Raw genomic sequence first — 17,071 nt, 5'->3', positions numbered from 1 at the left:
AACAGCTAGTTGACCTATCTCTGAAGTCTAGAGGTAAAACAGCTAGTTGACCTATCTCTGAAGTCTAGAGGTAAAACAGCTAGTTGACCTATCTCTGAAGTCTAGAGGTAAAACAACTAGTTGACCTATCTCTATAGTCTAGAGGTAAAACAGCTAGTTGACCTATCTCTATAGTCTAGAGGTAAAACAGCTAGTTGACCTATCTCTATAGTCTAGAGGTAAAACAGCTAGTTGACCTATCTCTGAAGTCTAGAGGTAAAACAACTAGTTGACCTATCTCTGAAGTCGAGAGGTAAAACAATGGTCACGTGTGCTCCCCCTCTGGCCTCTAGGTCACCAGGCTGCTGGTTATGGAGCACACCTGCGAGTCATCAGACTCACTTCCCGGATTACCTTCCCTATATATATATATATTGTGTTGTATTGTGTTGTAATGTGTTGTAATGTGTTGCACTGTGTTGTTTTGTATTGTGTTGCACTGTGTTGCATTGTGTTGTATTGTGTTGTATTGTGTTGTATTGTGTTGTATTGTGTTGTGCTGTATTGTGCTGTATTGTGCTGTATTGAGTTGTATTGTGTTGTATTGTGTTGTGTTGTGCTGTATTGTGCTGTATTGTGCTGTATTGTGCTGTATTGTGCTGTATTGAGTTGTATTGTGTTGTATTGTGTTGTATTGTGTTGTGCTGTATTGTGCTGTATTGTGCTGTATTGTGCTGTATTGAGTTGTATTGTGTTGTATTGTGTTGTAATGTGTACTGTATACTGTATCCTGTATATAAAATAAATAACCCTTTTTGCCAATCTCCTGCCATCCTTGTCTGGACTCAAGTGTATAATGGCTGATTAAAGTGACACCATCAATACAACAGATGGTGTATAATGGGTGCTGCTGTGCATGTACAGTATATTTAAGCATTGAGGCACGAGGGGCTGTGGTATATGGCCAATCTACCACGGTTCAGGGCTGTTCTTAGGCACGACGCATCGCGGACCCCCGAGGTGCCTTATTGCTATTATAAACTGGTTACCAACGTAATTAGAGCAGTAAATATAACACGGCTGTCAGCCAATCAGCATTCAGGGCTCGAACCACCCAGTTTATAAAGGCAAATGATACAAAACATCAGATGGGAGGGGACGACGAACACAGCATCTGGTTACAATAGACACTCAGCATAGAGAATAGAAGAGGAAGAGCTAGTGAAAGATGATGGCAGGGTAACAAAGACTGCATAATGGCAATGATGGATGGGGTGAGGGTGTCATTGTGAAGGAGGCAAGCGATGCAGAGAGACATGGTACTACACACAGCCAGTCAGTGGCAGGCTGAGTACATGCAGTTAGTAGGGTGTAAGATGTCCCCACATTGGGACCTTTGAAAACCTTTTAGGTCGGACTTCAGTTGAGGACCAGAGAACGAGGAGGAGGAAGAGGATGGGGAGGATAAGGAGAAGGAAGATGGGGAGGAAGAGGAGAGAGGACAATGAGGAGGAGGATGGGGAGGAGGAGGAAGAGGTATGGGGAGGAGAAGGAAGAGGAGGAGGATGGGGAAGAGGAGGAAGATGATGGGGAGGAAGAGGAAGGGGAGGAGGAGGTTGGTAAGGAGGAGGAGGATGAAGGGCAGGAGGATGGGGAGGAGGAGGAAGAGGATGGGGAGGAGGAGGAAGAGGTTGGTAAGGAGGAGGAGGATGGGAAGGAGGTGGAAGAGGAAGAGGAGGTTGGTAAGGAGGAGGAGGATGGGGAGGGAGAGGAGGAGGATGGGTAGGAGGAGGAAGAGGAAGAGGTTGGTAAGGAGGAGGAGGATGGGAAGGAGGTGGAAGAGGAGGTTGGTAAGGAGGAGGAGGATGGGGAGGGGGAGGAGGAGGAGGAGAATGGGGTTAAGGACAGGAAAACCAGGACCTGGTGTCAAGCTGACTGTAAGAGAGAAAGCTCCTGCCACTCTCAGTGCCTGCAGACAGTCAGTCCAAGAACAATGACAGTGGCAGAAACCAGAGCATGAGCCAAGGCTTGGCACCGCCCCTTAACCAGACCCATCCCATTCCAATTCCACAGCCAAAGCTCAGCCAAGCCCACGCTCACAGAAAGACAGCCAGTCAGAGACAGAAGACATTTAGTTTCTAGAATTAAAGGGGTACTATGCCTTACTGCAGAGGAAACAAAATCATAAAGCAACTGCCAAGTCTGCCATGATAGTAATCTACATGTTATATGAATTGGGGGTAATGACCTGCTATTAGACAATGAGAGAGAGATGGATGGATGTTATAGCATGAGAGAATGGAGGGAAAAGCAATCCCCTGCAGTATACCACCACCACCATCACCATCATCACCACCACCATCATCACCATCACCACCACCACCATCATCATCCCCATCACCACCACCACCACCATCATCACCACCATCATCACCACCACCATCACCACCACCACCACCACCACCACACCCACCATCATCACCACCACCACCACCACCATCATCACCATCATCACCACCACCATCATCACCACCACCACCACCACCACCACCATCATCACTACCACCACCACCACCATCATCATCACCACCCCCACCATCATCACCATCACCACCACCATCACTACCACCATCATCACCATCATCACCACCACATATACTTCAGGTACTACAGTATTATCAGACTCTAAGAGGAGTCTGGAGATGAGAAGGCAGGGGTGTGACTGTTTGGCAGTACTGGAGGGGATGGTAATGTGGGTGCCTGAGTGGTTCCTAAGCCTGAGTGTGTTAACGTGGAACTAATGTTGTTCCAGTCACCTACAGGAACTAATGTTGTTCCAGTCATCTATAGGAACTATTGTTGTTCCAGTCATCTATAGGAACTAATGTTGTTCCAGTCACCTACAGGAACTAATGTTGTTCCAGTCATCTATAGGAACTAATGTTGTTCCAGTCACCTACAGGAACTAATGTTGTTCCAGTCATCTATAGGAACTATTGTTGTTCCAGTCATCTATAGGAACTAATGTTGCTAATGTTGATACCATCGATCACCACATTCTTTTGGAGAGATTGGAAACCCAAATTGGTCTACATGGACAAGTTCTGGCCTGGTTTAGATCTTATCTGTCGGAAAGATATCAGTTTGTCTCTATGAATGGTTTGTCCTCTGACAAATCAATTGTAAATTTCGGTGTTCCTCAAGGTTCCGTTTTAGGACCACTATTGTTTTCACTATATATTTTACCTCTTGGGGATGTCATTCGAAAACATAATGTTAAATTTCACTGCTATGCAGACGACACACAGCTGTACATTTCAATGAAACATGGTGAAGCCCCAAAATTGCCCTCGCTAGAAGCCTGTGTTTCAGACATAAAGAAGTGGATGGCTGCAAACTTTCTACTTTTAAACTCGGACAAAACAGAGATGCTTGTTCTAGGTCCCAAGAAACAAAGAGATCTTCTGTTGAATCTGACAATTAATCTGGATGGTTGTACAGTCGTCTCAAATAAAACTGTGAAGGACCTCGGCGTTACTCTGGACCCTGATCTCTCTTTTGAAGAACATATCAAGACTGTTTCAAGGACAGCTTTTTTCCATCTACGTAACATTGCAAAAATCAGAAATTTTCTGTCCAAAAATGACGCAGAAAAATTAATCCATGCTTTTGTTACTTCTAGGCTGGACTACTGCAATGCTCTACTTTCCGGCTACCCGGATAAAGCACTAAATAAACTTCAGTTAGTGCTAAATACGGCTGCTAGAATCCTGACTAGAACCAAAAAATTTGATCATATTACTCCAGTGTTAGCCTCCCTACACTGGCTTCCTGTTAAGGCAAGGGCTGATTTCAAGGTTTTACTGCTAACCTACAAAGCATTACATGGGCTTGCTCCTACCTATCTTTCCGATTTGGTCCTGCCGTACATACCTACACGTACGCTACGGTCACAAGACGCAGGCCTCCTAATTGTCCCTAGAATTTCTAAGCAAACGGCTGGAGGTAGGGCTTTCTCCTATAGAGCTCCATTTTTATGGAATGGTCTGCCTACCAATGTGAGAGACGCAGACTCAGTCTCAACCTTTAAGTCTTTACTGAAGACTTATCTCTTCAGTAGGTCCTATGATTAAGTATAGTCTGGCCCAGGAGTGTGAAGGTGAACGGAAAGGCTGGAGCAACGAACCGCCCTTGCTGTCTCTGCCTTGCCGGTTCCCCTCTTTCCACTGGGATTCTCTGCCTCTAACCCTTTTACAGAGGCTGAGTCACTGGCCTACTGGTGTTCTTCCATGCCGTCCATGGGAGGGGTGCGTCACTTGAGTGGGTTGAGTCACTGACGTGGTCTTCCTGTCTGGGTTGGCGCCCCCCCCCCCCCCCTTGGGTTGTGCCATGGCGGAGATCGTTGTGGGCTATACTCGGCCTTGTCTTAGGACGGTAAGTTGGTGGTTGGAGACATCCCTCTAGTGGTGTGGGGGCTGTGCTTTGGCAAAGTGGGTGGGGTTATATCCTGCCTGTTTGGCCCTGTCCGGGGGTATCATCGGATGGGGCCACAGTGTCTTCTGATCCCTCCTGTCTCAGCCTCCAGTATTTATGCTGCAGTAGTTTGTGTCGGGGGGCTAGGGTCAGTCTGTTACATCTGGAGTATTTCTCTTGTCTTATCCGGTGTCCTGTGTGTATTTAAATATGCTCTCTCTAATTCTCTCTTTCTCTCTTTCTGTCTTTCTCTCGGAGGACCTGAGCCCTAGGACCATGCCTCAGGACTACCTGGTATGATGACTCCTTGCTGTCCCCAGTCCACCTGGCCGTGCTGCTGCTCCAGTTTCAACTGTTCTGCCTGCGGCTATGGAACCCTGACCTGTTCACCGGACGTGCTTGTTGCACCCTCGACAACTACTATGATTATTATTATTTGACCATGCTGGTCATTTATGAACATTTTAACATTTTAACATTTTGACCATGTTCTGTTTTAATATCCACCCTGCACAGCCAGAAGAGGACTGGCCACCCCTCATAGCCTGGTTCCTCTCTAGGTTTCTTCCTAGGTTTTTGGCCTTTCTAGGGAGTTTTTCCTAGGGAGTTTTTCCTAGCCACCGTGCTTCTTTCACATGCTTTGCTTGCTGTTTGGGGTTTTAGGCTGGGTTTCTGTACAGCACTTTGAGAATATCAGCTGATGTACGAAGGGCTATATAAAAATAAATTTGATTTGATTTGATTTGATTTGTTCCAGTCACCTACAGGAACTAATGTTGTTCCAGTCACCTACAGGAACTAATGTTGTTCCAGTCACCTATAGGAACTATTGTTGTTCCAGTCACCTATAGGAACTAATGTTGTTCCAGTCATCTATAGGAACTATTGTTGTTCCAGTCACCTATAGGAAGTACACACAGGGCATAGGGATAAATCACTCCGACGCTTTCCAACATGATCAAACTCAGTATTGGTCTAGTATTGTTTTCTTGTTGACATTTGAAGGCAAAATTATTGATGGTATATAATCTACGAGAACATCTATTTTCAAGGAGGAGTTTCTCCTGCCTATGTGTAACGCAGAGTGAAGCGGTCGCGTTCCAATGAGAGACACTCACCGGGGCGGAAGCAGTGCTGTGGGGAGCGGGAGGTGGACATGGTGTGAGACATGCCCTGGCGGCTGTAGGTGGGAGAGTCTATGAAGCCTGGGCTGGAGGAGCGCCTCTGTCTCAGCTCCACGCTGTCATAGATGTCCTGGGAAGCACAGCAGCCACAGGTCAGTGTCTGTCTGTCTGTCTGTCTGCAGGGCTCAGTCTATCTGTCTGTTTGCAGGGCTCTGTCTGTCTGTCTGTCTGTCTGTCTGTCTGTCTGTCTGTCTGTCTGTCTGTCTGTCTGTCTGTCTGTCTGTCTGTCTGTCTGTCTGTCTGTCTGTCTGTCTGTCTGTCTGTCTGTCTGTCTGTCTGTCTGTCTGTCTGTCTGTCTGTCTGTCTGTCTGTCTGTCACCCTTGCTAACATCACATTGTTTACTAGTGTACCTTCTTTCATCTAATAGTTATTGAATCAAGTCAGTTGAGAGCTCTGTGCCTCTTCTACAGCTACCGTCATCACATGACCCAACAGTATATCCCACATCTTCTACAGCTACCGTCATCACATGACCCAACAGTATATCCCACATCTTCTACAGCTACCGTCATCACATGACCCAACAGTATATCCCACATCTTCTACAGCTACCGTCATCACATGACCCAACAGTATATCCCACATCTTCTACAGCTACCGTCATCACATGACCCAACAGTATATCCCACATCTTCTACAGCTACCGTCATCACATGACCCAACAGTATATCCCACATCTTCTACAGCTACCGTCATCACATGACCCAACAGTATATCCCACATCTTCTACAGCTACCGTCATCACATGACCCAACAGTATATCCCACATCTTCTACAGCTACCGTCATCACATGACCCAACAGTATATCCCACATCTTCTACAGCTACCGTCATCACATGACCCAACAGTATATCCCACATCTTCTACAGCTACCGTCATCACATGGACCCAACAGTATATCCCACATCTTCTACAGCTACCGTCATCACATGACCCAACAGTATATCCCACATCTTCTACAGCTACCGTCATCACATGACCCAACAGTATATCCCACATCTTCTACAGCTACCGTCATCACATGACCCAACAGTATATCCCACATCTTCTACAGCTACCGTCATCACATGACCCAACAGTATATCCCACATCTTCTACAGCTACCGTCATCACATGACCCAACAGTATATCCCACATCTTCTACAGCTACCGTCATCACATGACCCAACAGTATATCCCACATCTTCTACAGCTACCGTCATCACATGGACCCAACAGTATATCCCACATACACCACCTCCTCCCAGACTCATTCCCATTCAGTCATCCCCTCCCTGTCAACTGATTCAGTGCAGTAGTGCATGGAATGTAATTACCTGAGAGTTTGGAGAGAGAGTTCCCAGAGACTGTAGAGGACAGGAGAGGAGTGAAGAGAGAGCAGTGGAATCAGTCAGTCAAATGCACCATGATCTCCAGAATGACTTAGCAGAATGCTATTCAGAGCCAAACATGGGATAGATCAAATGGTATCTGTGAGCTTACCAAACCATGAATAATATGACTTAAAGTCCTTTTTGCAATGTAGTTTTTAATAGGGTTACATAGTACATAGAAAACCTCACAGTAAACATGAAGAATCCATTTTGTTTGCGGCTTTGGTTTACAAATGTAAAATAATCTCAATAAATAGTACACTTAGTTAGAGAGGCCATGGCGTGAAAGCATAAAGCGTGTAATTGATATTGTTCAGCGAGTGTCTCTCGAAGTCTGATCAATTCAAATCTGTGACCAAAGCAGGAGGCTCACGAGGATGTAGTGATGTTTTAACATGGTTTTGTGACCACGCTACAACCACACACACATAGGGGCTAAAGAGGGAAGCTGGGGGATGGAGCAACAGGGAGACACAGAGACGGCAGGCACAGGGGCACAGACAGAGGAGGACACAGGGAGAGGAGGACACAGGGAGAAGAGGACACAGGGAGAGGATGACACAGGGAGAAGAGGACACAGGGAGAAGAGGACACAGGGAGAAGAGGACACAGAGAGAGGAGGACACAGGGAGAGGATGACACAGGGAGAAGAGGACACAGGGAGAAGAGGACACAGGGAGAGGATGACACAGGGAGAAGAGGACACAGAGAGAGGAGGACACAGGGCAGTGGGCATCACACACACACACACACACACACACACACACACACACACACACACACACACACACACACACACACACAGAGGTCAACTAAGGTAGCACTAGTGTATCAGTACCTCCCCATAGCTGTAGCGTTCTAGTCTGTCATCAGAGGCGTATCTGTGATAAGACTCACAGGGAATGAGATCGGGCCGCTGCACGTCACAAATAGTTTTAATCTTAGGCAGTGCGGACAGATCTTTGTAATTTAGGACCTCGTTTTCCACTTTGGCCTGTAGAGAGGACACAGAACGAGACAGAACATGGAGAAGCAGGTGTAAGACAGACAGACAGACAGACAGACAGACAGACAGACAAGCTTGCGTTGACAGACAGAGAGATCCGGAGGGGAGGCCGGATCAGGGTCAGCTGCAAGCTGCTGATGGCACCCTGGGTAAGACAGAGAAAACACACACCCACACACACTGACCGCAGAGACATCCCAGAAACAAACAAAGCCAAACCCCATGGAAGAGAGATCGCTGGAGAGTGGCCACAGCTCTCCCAGGACTTTGGTCCAAGCAACACTCAACTCAACAACAGCATAATGTCTAAACAAGTTGTTTACCATGGCAGTTTTCCTCTTTAGTGGCATACAGAGTATTTGAGCAGAGCGGAGCGAGAGGCGGAGCTGGAGCGAGGGGCGGAGCGAGGGGCGGAGCGAGGGGCGGAGCCGGAGCGAGGGGCGGAGCTGGAGCGGAGCTGAAGCGGAGCGAGGGGCGGAGCCGGAGCGGAGCGAGGGGCGGAGCCGGAGCGGAGCCGAAGCGGAGCGAGGGGCGGAGCTGAAGCGGAGCAAGGAGCGGAGCTGGAGCAGAGCATTCCCAATTTGACTGGAGCGCGAAGCGAGATTCCCAAAGGCTGAAGCGTCGACCTTCTCAGATTCCAATTTCGCTCCAGTAGTGCTCATTTCACAAGCTCAGGGCAAGCCTGGCCCAGCATGCATTTGTAGTCTACTTGCGTGCTGCTATAGCCCCTTGCATTAGATACTGTCATGGAGTTCGTTAAATATTTTCATAAAGAAACTGATAAAACACGCAGGTGGTAAATCAAGGTGACTTACAAAGATGAGGACCAAGAGCAAGAGAGGGAGTGAAGTGATGTAGTGTCCACAACTAAAGAATCATTGTGGAATCTGAAAAGACAGGTACCCCCAAAGCACGATGGTGTACTTACTACGTGAACTTGCTAACAGAAAGGAACGAGGTGGGTACATAACTAAGTGTGTCATTGTAGCAAAGTATTTATAAATAAAAAAACAGATCTCTTAAAAGTTGCCTTAATTTTTATTCTATTATCTATATAGAATAGGCCATAATTCATTTTGGCCCAATAGCCCTGGCATATTCCAATTTTCAAGGAGCTTTCCCTTTTGATTGGGTTATTAAAAACCTTTAGGCCTACCTATAAAAAACAAATACTCTGCATCTCTGCCCAGCCTGGCAAGAGTGGCCAAAAGGGTGTTTAGCATCTACTAGTGGCTCTGCAAGCACCGACAGGATGTTCTCCACTGCAGGCCTGCTCTCCAGGCACCATCGCATGAGCCTGAAGCCACAGACTGATCAAACTCCTGTTTCTAAAAATTTATTTTAACAATGAATTCAAAGGCTCTAATAAGGCACTTGTAGTTTAATTTATATTTAATTCTAAGTAAGTCATAGCCTCTATGCGTAATTTATAGACTATAATGATTTAATACAACAAAATGTTGTACGTTTTTAACTTATTTTGTACATAATGTTGCTGCTACTGCCTCTTCTGATTGAAAAGAGCTTCTGTACATCAGAACAGAGAGTCTGACGTAAAGGATATAGTGCTTCCCCAAGACCAGGCCCAAATCCCTGTAATTCACGTAAAGAAAAGACGGAAATACAGGAGGCGGAGGTCGGGGTGCCTTGTGAGAATTCGTCGGCGAGTGGGTAAACCGCCTTCACCATCCGTTCTATTGGCCAAAGTGCAATAACTGGAGAACTTTACATGGAGTGCTTTGAACGGCTGTTCATGGCTCACATCAACACCATCCTCCCAGAAACACTAGACCCATTCCAATTCGAATACAGATCCACAGATGACGCAATCTCAATCACACTCCACACTGCCCTTTCCCACCTGGACAAAAGGAACACCTATGTGAGAAAGTCGTTCATTGACTACAGCTCAGCGTTCAACACCATAGTGCCCTCAAAGCTCATCACTAAGCTAAGGACCCTGGGACTAAACACCTCCCTCTGCTACTGGATCCTGGACTTCCTGATTGGCCGCCCCCAGGTGGTAAGGGTAGGCAACAACACGTCTGCCACGCTGATCCTCAACACTGGGGCCCCTCTGTGGTGCGTGCTTAGTCCACCTCCTGTACTCCCTGTTCACCCACAACTGTGTGGCCAAGCACGACTCCAACACCATCATTAAAGTTTGCTGACGACACAACAGTGGTAGGCCTGATCACCGACAACGATGAGACAGCCTATAGGGAGCAGGTCAGAGACCTGGCAGTGTGGTGCCAGGACAACAACCTCTCCCTCAATGTGAGCAAGATAAAGGAGCTGATCGTGGACTACAGGAAAAGGAGGGTCGAACAGGTCCCCATTAACAACGACAGGGCTGTAGTGGAGCGGCTCGAGAGTCTCAAGTTCCTTGGTGTTTACATCACCAACAAACTATCATTGTCCAAACACACCAAGACAGTAGTGAAGAGGGCACGACAACACCTTTTCCCCCTCAGGAGACTGAAAATATTTGGCATATTTCCCCAGATCCTCAAATAGTTCTACAGCTGCACCATCGAGAGCATCCTGACCGGTTGCTTCACCACCTGGTATGGCAACTGCTCAGCATCCGACCTTAAGGCGCTACATAGGGTAGTGCGTACGGCCCAGTACATCACTGGGGCCAAGCTTCCAGCCATCCAGGACCTATATACTAGGCGGTGCCTATATACTAGGCGGTGGAGTCTTTGACCAAAAAATGGTCAAAGACTCCAGTCACCCAAGTCATAGACTGTTCTCTCTGCTACCGCACGGCAAGCGGTACCGGAGCACCATGTCTAGGACCAAAAGGCTCCTTAACAGCTTCTACCCCCGAGCCATAAGACTGCTGATCATTTAATCAAATGGCCACCTGGACTATTTACATTGACACCGCCCCATCCCCCCTTTGTTTTAACACTGCTGATAATCGCTGTTTATTATCTATGCATAGTCACTTTACCCCTACCTACATGTACAAATTACCTCCACTAACCTGTACGCCTGCACATCGGTACCAGTACCCCTTGTATATAGCCTCGTTATTGTTATTTTATTGTGTTACTTTTAATTAAATGTTTTACTTTAGTTTATTTAGTAAATCTTTTCTTAACTATTTCTTGAACTGCATTGTTGGTTAAGGGCTTGTAAGTAAGCATTTCACGGTAAGGGATACACCCGTTGTATTCAGCAGATGTGACAAATAACATTTGATTTGATTTGATTTAAATGCTGAGCTACTGATGTCCCTACCAGCCTATTGTGTGGCACTCATAAATGCTTGACAATGTATTTATTTGTAGGCTATAGCCATGATAATAATTTAAATAATATAGCCAAAATAATTCATTTTCGTTCCTTCTTAGGCTCCCTGTCTGGCTCCCTGTCTGGCTTCCTGTCTGGCCCCCTGTCTGGCCCCCTGTCTGGCTCCCTGTCTGGCCCCCTGTCTGGCCCCCTGTCTGGCTTCCTGTCTGGCTCCCTGTCTGGCTCCCTGTCTGGCCCCCTGTCTGGCTCCCTGTCTGGCCCCCTGTCTGGCCCCCTGTCTGGCTCCCTGTCTGGCTCCCTGTCTGGCCCCCTGTCTGGCTTCCTGTCTGGCTCCCTGTCTGGCTCCCTGTCTGGCTCCCTGTCTGGCCCCCTGTCTGGCCCCCTGTCTGGCTCCCTGTCTGGCCCCCTGTCTGGCCCCCTGTCTGGCTCCCTGTCTGGCCCCCTGTCTGGCCCCCTGTCTGGCCCCCTGTCTGGCTCCCTGTCTGGCCCCCGTCTGGCCCCCTGTCTGGCCCCCTGTCTGGCCCCCTGTCTGGCTCCCTGTCTGGCTCCCTGTCTGGCCCCCTGTCTGGCCCCCTGTCTGGCCCCCTGTCTGGCCCCCTGTCTGGCTCCCTGTCTGGCCCCCTGTCTGGCTCCCTGTCTGGCCCCCTGTCTGGCCCCCTGTCTGGCTCCCTGTCTGGCCCCCTGTCTGGCCCCCTGTCTGGCTCCCTGTCTGGCCCCCTGTCTGGCCCCCTGTCTGGCTCCCTGTCTGGCCCCCTGTCTGGCCCCCTGTCTGGCTCCCTGTCTGGCTTCCTGTCTGGCCCCCTGTCTGGCTCCCTGTCTGGCTTCCTGTCTGGCCCCCTGTCTGGCTCCCTGTCTGGCCCCCTGTCTGGCTCCCTGTCTGACTCCCTGTCTGGCCCCCTGTCTGGCCCCCTGTCTGGCCCCCTGTCTGGCCCCCTGTCTGGCTCCCTGTCTGGCCCCCTGTCTGGCCCCCTGTCTGGCCCCCTGTCTGGCCCCCTGTCTGGCCCCCTGTCTGGCTCCCTGTCTGGCCCCCTGTCTGGCTCCCTGTCTGGCCCCCTGTCTGGCCCCCTGTCTGGCTCCCTGTCTGGCTCCCTGTCTGGCTTCCTGTCTGGCCCCCTGTCTGGCTCCCTGTCTGGCTTCCTGTCTGGCCCCCTGTCTGGCTCCCTGTCTGGCCCCCTGTCTGGCTCCCTGTCTGACTCCCTGTCTGGCTCCCTGTCTGGCCCCCTGTCTGGCCCCCTGTCTGGCCCCCTGTCTGGCCCCCTGTCTGGCTCCCTGTCTGGCCCCCTGTCTGGCTCCCTGTCTGGCTCCCTGTCTGGCCCCCTGTCTGGCTCCCTGTCTGGCTCCCTGTCTGGCTCCCTGTCTGGCCCCCTGTCTGGCTCCCTGTCTGGCTTCCTGTCTGGCCCCCTGTCTGGCTCCCTGTCTGGCCCCCTGTCTGGCCCCCTGTCTGGCCCCCTGTCTGGCCCCCTGTCTGGCTCCCTGTCTGGCTCCCTGTCTGGCTCCCTGTCTGGCCCCCTGTCTGGCCCCCCGTCTGGCCCCCCGTCTGGCTCCCCGTCTGGCTCCCCGTCTGGCTCCCCGTCTGGCTCCCCGTCTGGCCCCCCGTCTGGCCCCCCGTCTGGCCCCCCGTCTGGCTCCCTGTCTGGCCCCCTGTCTGGCTCCTGACCTATTTATGCTGTTTAATATGACATGTAGCCTATTTGAAATGATGAGTGCTTCTTACCTTTTCATGTTTATTAAAACTTTTTAATTCAAATCATATGGTTTGGTTTCAATGCTTCAAAACCAAAAAGGTAGGTCCAGGTAGTCAAGAAAAATAGATTTGTGTTGGTTAAATTGTGATTTTAATTGATGGAGCGAATTTCGGAGCTGCAGCTTTTTTTCCTGTGAGCGCGGAGCGGTTTTTAACGGAGTGGTTGGAAAGGACGTGAAGCGCAAGCACCGCTCGATGAGCGGAATTTCCTACAGCTCAACTCTTACAGCTCAACTCCTACAGCTCAACTCCGCTCACATACTCTGATGGCATATGTATACCTTGTGGAATGTCAACTTCACAGACCAACAGTCAACAATGGAGAAATAATGTGACCTCCTTTAACATACATCAATACCACACGGGATATAACAAACAGTGTTTTCCCCAAAAAACACATAGAATCACCTGAAGCCACAAACAACTGCACATGGTGGACTGTCGACCCATGTGACTGACAGCTGGTTCAGATCCTGTAAAGAGGGCTCTGCCTCCAAGACAGGCTGGCAGCCAACAGAAGGCGTACGTGTAATGAAATAACCATGGCGATGCCTTGGCGACAGACTACTCACACAGATGATGCGGCTCGGGGAACCGATGCTGGACCCAGGGGGAGATACGGAGGCCTCCGAGGTACGTCTGAACTGTGGGAACACACACACACACACACACACACACACACACACACACACACACACACACACACACACACACACACACACACACACACACACACACACACACACACACACACACACACACACACACACACACACACACACACACTACATACACACACACACACGTGTCAGAGTGAGCCTGCGGAGGTCAGACTTCAGCTAAGGGAGACAAAACACTGACAGAGGATAACTTGGATCAACAGCACCCCAGCGTTACCTCAGATCCTCTCCCTACAGCGACTCTGCTCTACCATACTCCAACACTTCAACACACAACAACAGGAAGAAGAGGGGTTGAGTAGAAAAACGTATTTAAAAAACAATACTCACTCTGAGTTTCTTCTCCAACCGAGCTGCTTGTTTACACACAGGATGCCACACCTCGCAACCTGTTGCAAACACACACCTGCAGTCAAACATACTGTTTTTCAAAAATAACTTTCATTCCTCTCTACACGATAGCTACTGCAGTTAGAATACTGTAAACCCACTGGGGTGCTTTTTAGAATCGGCAAAAGGAGAGCAAGGCCACATTTCTCAGTGTTTCTACTGCGGTAACTTCAGAAACTTTTCAGCACACAACAATCAAACGCATGTGTCAGTAGATAAGCACTTCTCAACAACAGCCATACATCAAAGATGACAGAGAAAGTGTTATATCTGAGAGAGGCTTGGATTCTGTCTGTCTGTCTGTCTGTCCCCCTTCCTCCCTCGCTAACACGCACGCACGCACTCACATACACAGGGAGAGAGATTAAAAGGTGATTCTATTTCTCCTGGTAGGAATGGAAACACTAAACCACACATACACAGGGAGAGAGATTAAAAGGTGATTCTATTTCTCCTGGTAGGAATGGAAACACTAAACCACACATACACAGGGAGAGAGATTAAAAGGTGATTCTATTTCTCCTGGTAGGAATGGAAACACTAAACCACACATACACAGGGAGAGAGATTAAAAGGTGATTCTATTTCTCCTGGTAGGAATGGAAACACTAAACCACACATACACAGGGAGAGAGATTAAAAGGTGATTCTATTTCTCCTGGTAGGAATGGAAACACTAAACCACACATACACAGGGAGAGAGATTAAAAGGTGATTCTATTTCTCCTGGTAGGAATGGAAACACTAAACCACACATACACAGGGAGAGAGATTAAAAGGTGATTCTATTTCTCCTGGTAGGGATGGAAACACTAAACCACACATACACAGGGAGAGAGATTAAAAGGTGATTCTATTTCTCCTGGTAGGAATAGAAACACTAAACCACACATACACAGGGAGAGAGATTAAAAGGTGATTATATTTCTCCTGGAAGGAATGGAAACACTAAACCACACATACACAGGGAGAAAGATTAAAAGGTGATTCTATTTCTCCTGGTAGGAATGGAAACACTAAACCACACATACACAGGGAGAGAGATTAAAAGGTGATTCTATTTCTCCTGGTAGGAATGGAAACACTAAACCACACATACACAGGGAGAGAGATTAAAATGTGATTCTATTTCTCCTGGTAGGGATGGAAACACTAAACCACTAATGTCATGCTACTCCTCAGTGCTCCTGAGTGCTTCTCAGTGCTCCTGAGTGCTTCTCAGTGCTTCTCAGTGCTCCTCAGTGCTTCTCAGTGCTTCTCAGCGCTCCTCGGCGCTCCTCGGCGCTCTTCGGCGCTTCTCGGTGCTCCTCAGCGCTCCTCAGCGCTCCTCAGTGCTCCTCAGCGCTTCTCAGCGCTCTTCGGTGCTTCTCGGTGCTTCTCAGTGCTCCTCAGCGCTCCTCAGCGCTCCTCAGCGCTTCTCAGTGCTTCTCAGTGCTTCTCAGTGCTTCTCAGTGCTTCTCAACGCTCCTCGGTGCTCCTCGGCGCTCCTCGGCGCTCCTCGGCGCTCCTCGGTGCTCCTCGGTGCTTCTCGGCGCTCCTCGGCGCTCCTCGGTGCTTCTCGGCGCTCCTCGGTGCTCCTCAGTGCTCCTCGGTGCTTCTCGGTGCTCCTCGGCGCTCTTCGGCGCTTCTCGGCGCTCCTCGGCGCTCCTCGGCGCTCTTCGGTGCTTCTCGGTGCTCCTCAGTGCTCCTCAGTGCATAGTAACAGATAATGATAATGACAGAGTAGCAGCAACAGCCTGGATATCATACATCATGTAGGTTCCCCAGGCTGTAGGGTGATTCACCACTGTACTGTACGGTGTACTGTCCATATTTTTAAATGTAAGTAAATTGTGAAGTATTTCGTCTGTAATGTCTTTTTCGTTATGTGTCGGAACCCCAGTAATACCAGCTGTCGTCATTTGCCTCGGCTAATTGGGATCATAATAAATCAAATTAAGTCTGTCTGAGATACTGCCTGCATACCATGTTCCAACCAGAGACATTGTGGGAAGCAGGTACAGAATGCAGCACTTGCCATCCAGTAAATTATAGGATTCTATGCCTATAATCTACAGTACAGTTAATATCAGTCCTATAATCTACAGTACAGTTAATATCAGTCCTGTAATCTACAGTACAGTTAATATCAGTCCTGTAATCTACAGTACAGTTAATATCAGTCCTGTAATCTACAGTACAGTTAATATCAGTCCTATAATCTACAGTACAGTTAATATCAGTCCTGTAATCTACAGTACAGTTAATATCAGTCCTATAATCTACAGTACAGTTAATATCAGTCCTGTAATCTACAGTACAGTTAATATCAGTCCTATAATCTACAGTACAGTTAATATCAGTCCTGTAATCTACAGTACAGTTAATATCAGTCCTGTAATCTACAGTACAGTTAATATCAGTCCTGTAATCTACAGTACAGTTAATATCAGTCCTATAATCTACAGTACAGTTAATATCAGTCCTGTAATCTACAGTACAGTTAATATCAGTCCTGTAATCTACAGTACAGTTAATATCAGTCCTATAATCTACAGTACAGTTAATATCAGTCCTGTAATCTACAGTACAGTTAATATCAGTCCTGTAATCTACAGTACAGTTAATATCAGTCCTGTAATCTACAGTACAGTTAATATCAGTCCTATAATCTACAGTACAGTTAATATCAGTCCTGTAATCTACAGTACAGTTAATATCAGTCCTGTAATCTACAGTACAGTTAAAATCAGTCCTGTAATCTAGTGCACCCATAGATAGACCTACAGCAAGAACTGTGGAAACAGTCCACCCTCCACCATGTACATCATGCTCAACACCACCTATCTCCCTCAATCAATACTTGGTCTTGGAGCCTTTCCAAATGTCCTGCATCAACATGGTGAGAGCAACTCTTTTCCCTAGGTCTCCTCCCATAACCGCAGTAACCCTGCCTCAGATGCATCTACTGAAATGCATTAACCCTTTACACATTTTTTA

General features: G+C 48.3%; 1 protein-coding gene across 2 annotated transcripts in view; it reads right to left on the bottom strand.

Moving 5' to 3' along the window:
- The window catches only part of LOC106603895 (actin-binding LIM protein 3), a 146,131-nt gene that overhangs the window by 22,835 nt on the left and 106,225 nt on the right, over positions 1-17,071 (bottom strand). Inside the window, exons 8-12 of one of the 2 annotated variants that reach the window (XM_014198108.3) lie at positions 14,033-14,091; positions 13,595-13,666; positions 7,850-8,005; positions 6,955-6,984; positions 5,571-5,706 (exon numbers count right to left, since the gene is read on the bottom strand). In XM_014198108.3, the coding sequence (XP_014053583.1) occupies positions 5,571-5,706; positions 6,955-6,984; positions 7,850-8,005; positions 13,595-13,666; positions 14,033-14,091 (453 nt within the window). The remainder of the gene's footprint in view (positions 1-5,570; positions 5,707-6,954; positions 6,985-7,849; positions 8,006-13,594; positions 13,667-14,032; positions 14,092-17,071) is intronic. The other variant, XM_082974768.1, reaches the window with a different exon arrangement.

This window comes from Salmo salar, chromosome 04 (genome assembly GCF_965601325.2).
Source record: "Salmo salar chromosome 04, fSalSal1, whole genome shotgun sequence".
Lineage (NCBI taxonomy): Eukaryota > Metazoa > Chordata > Actinopteri > Salmoniformes > Salmonidae > Salmo > Salmo salar.
This window is presented reverse-complemented; position numbering and strand designations above follow the sequence as displayed.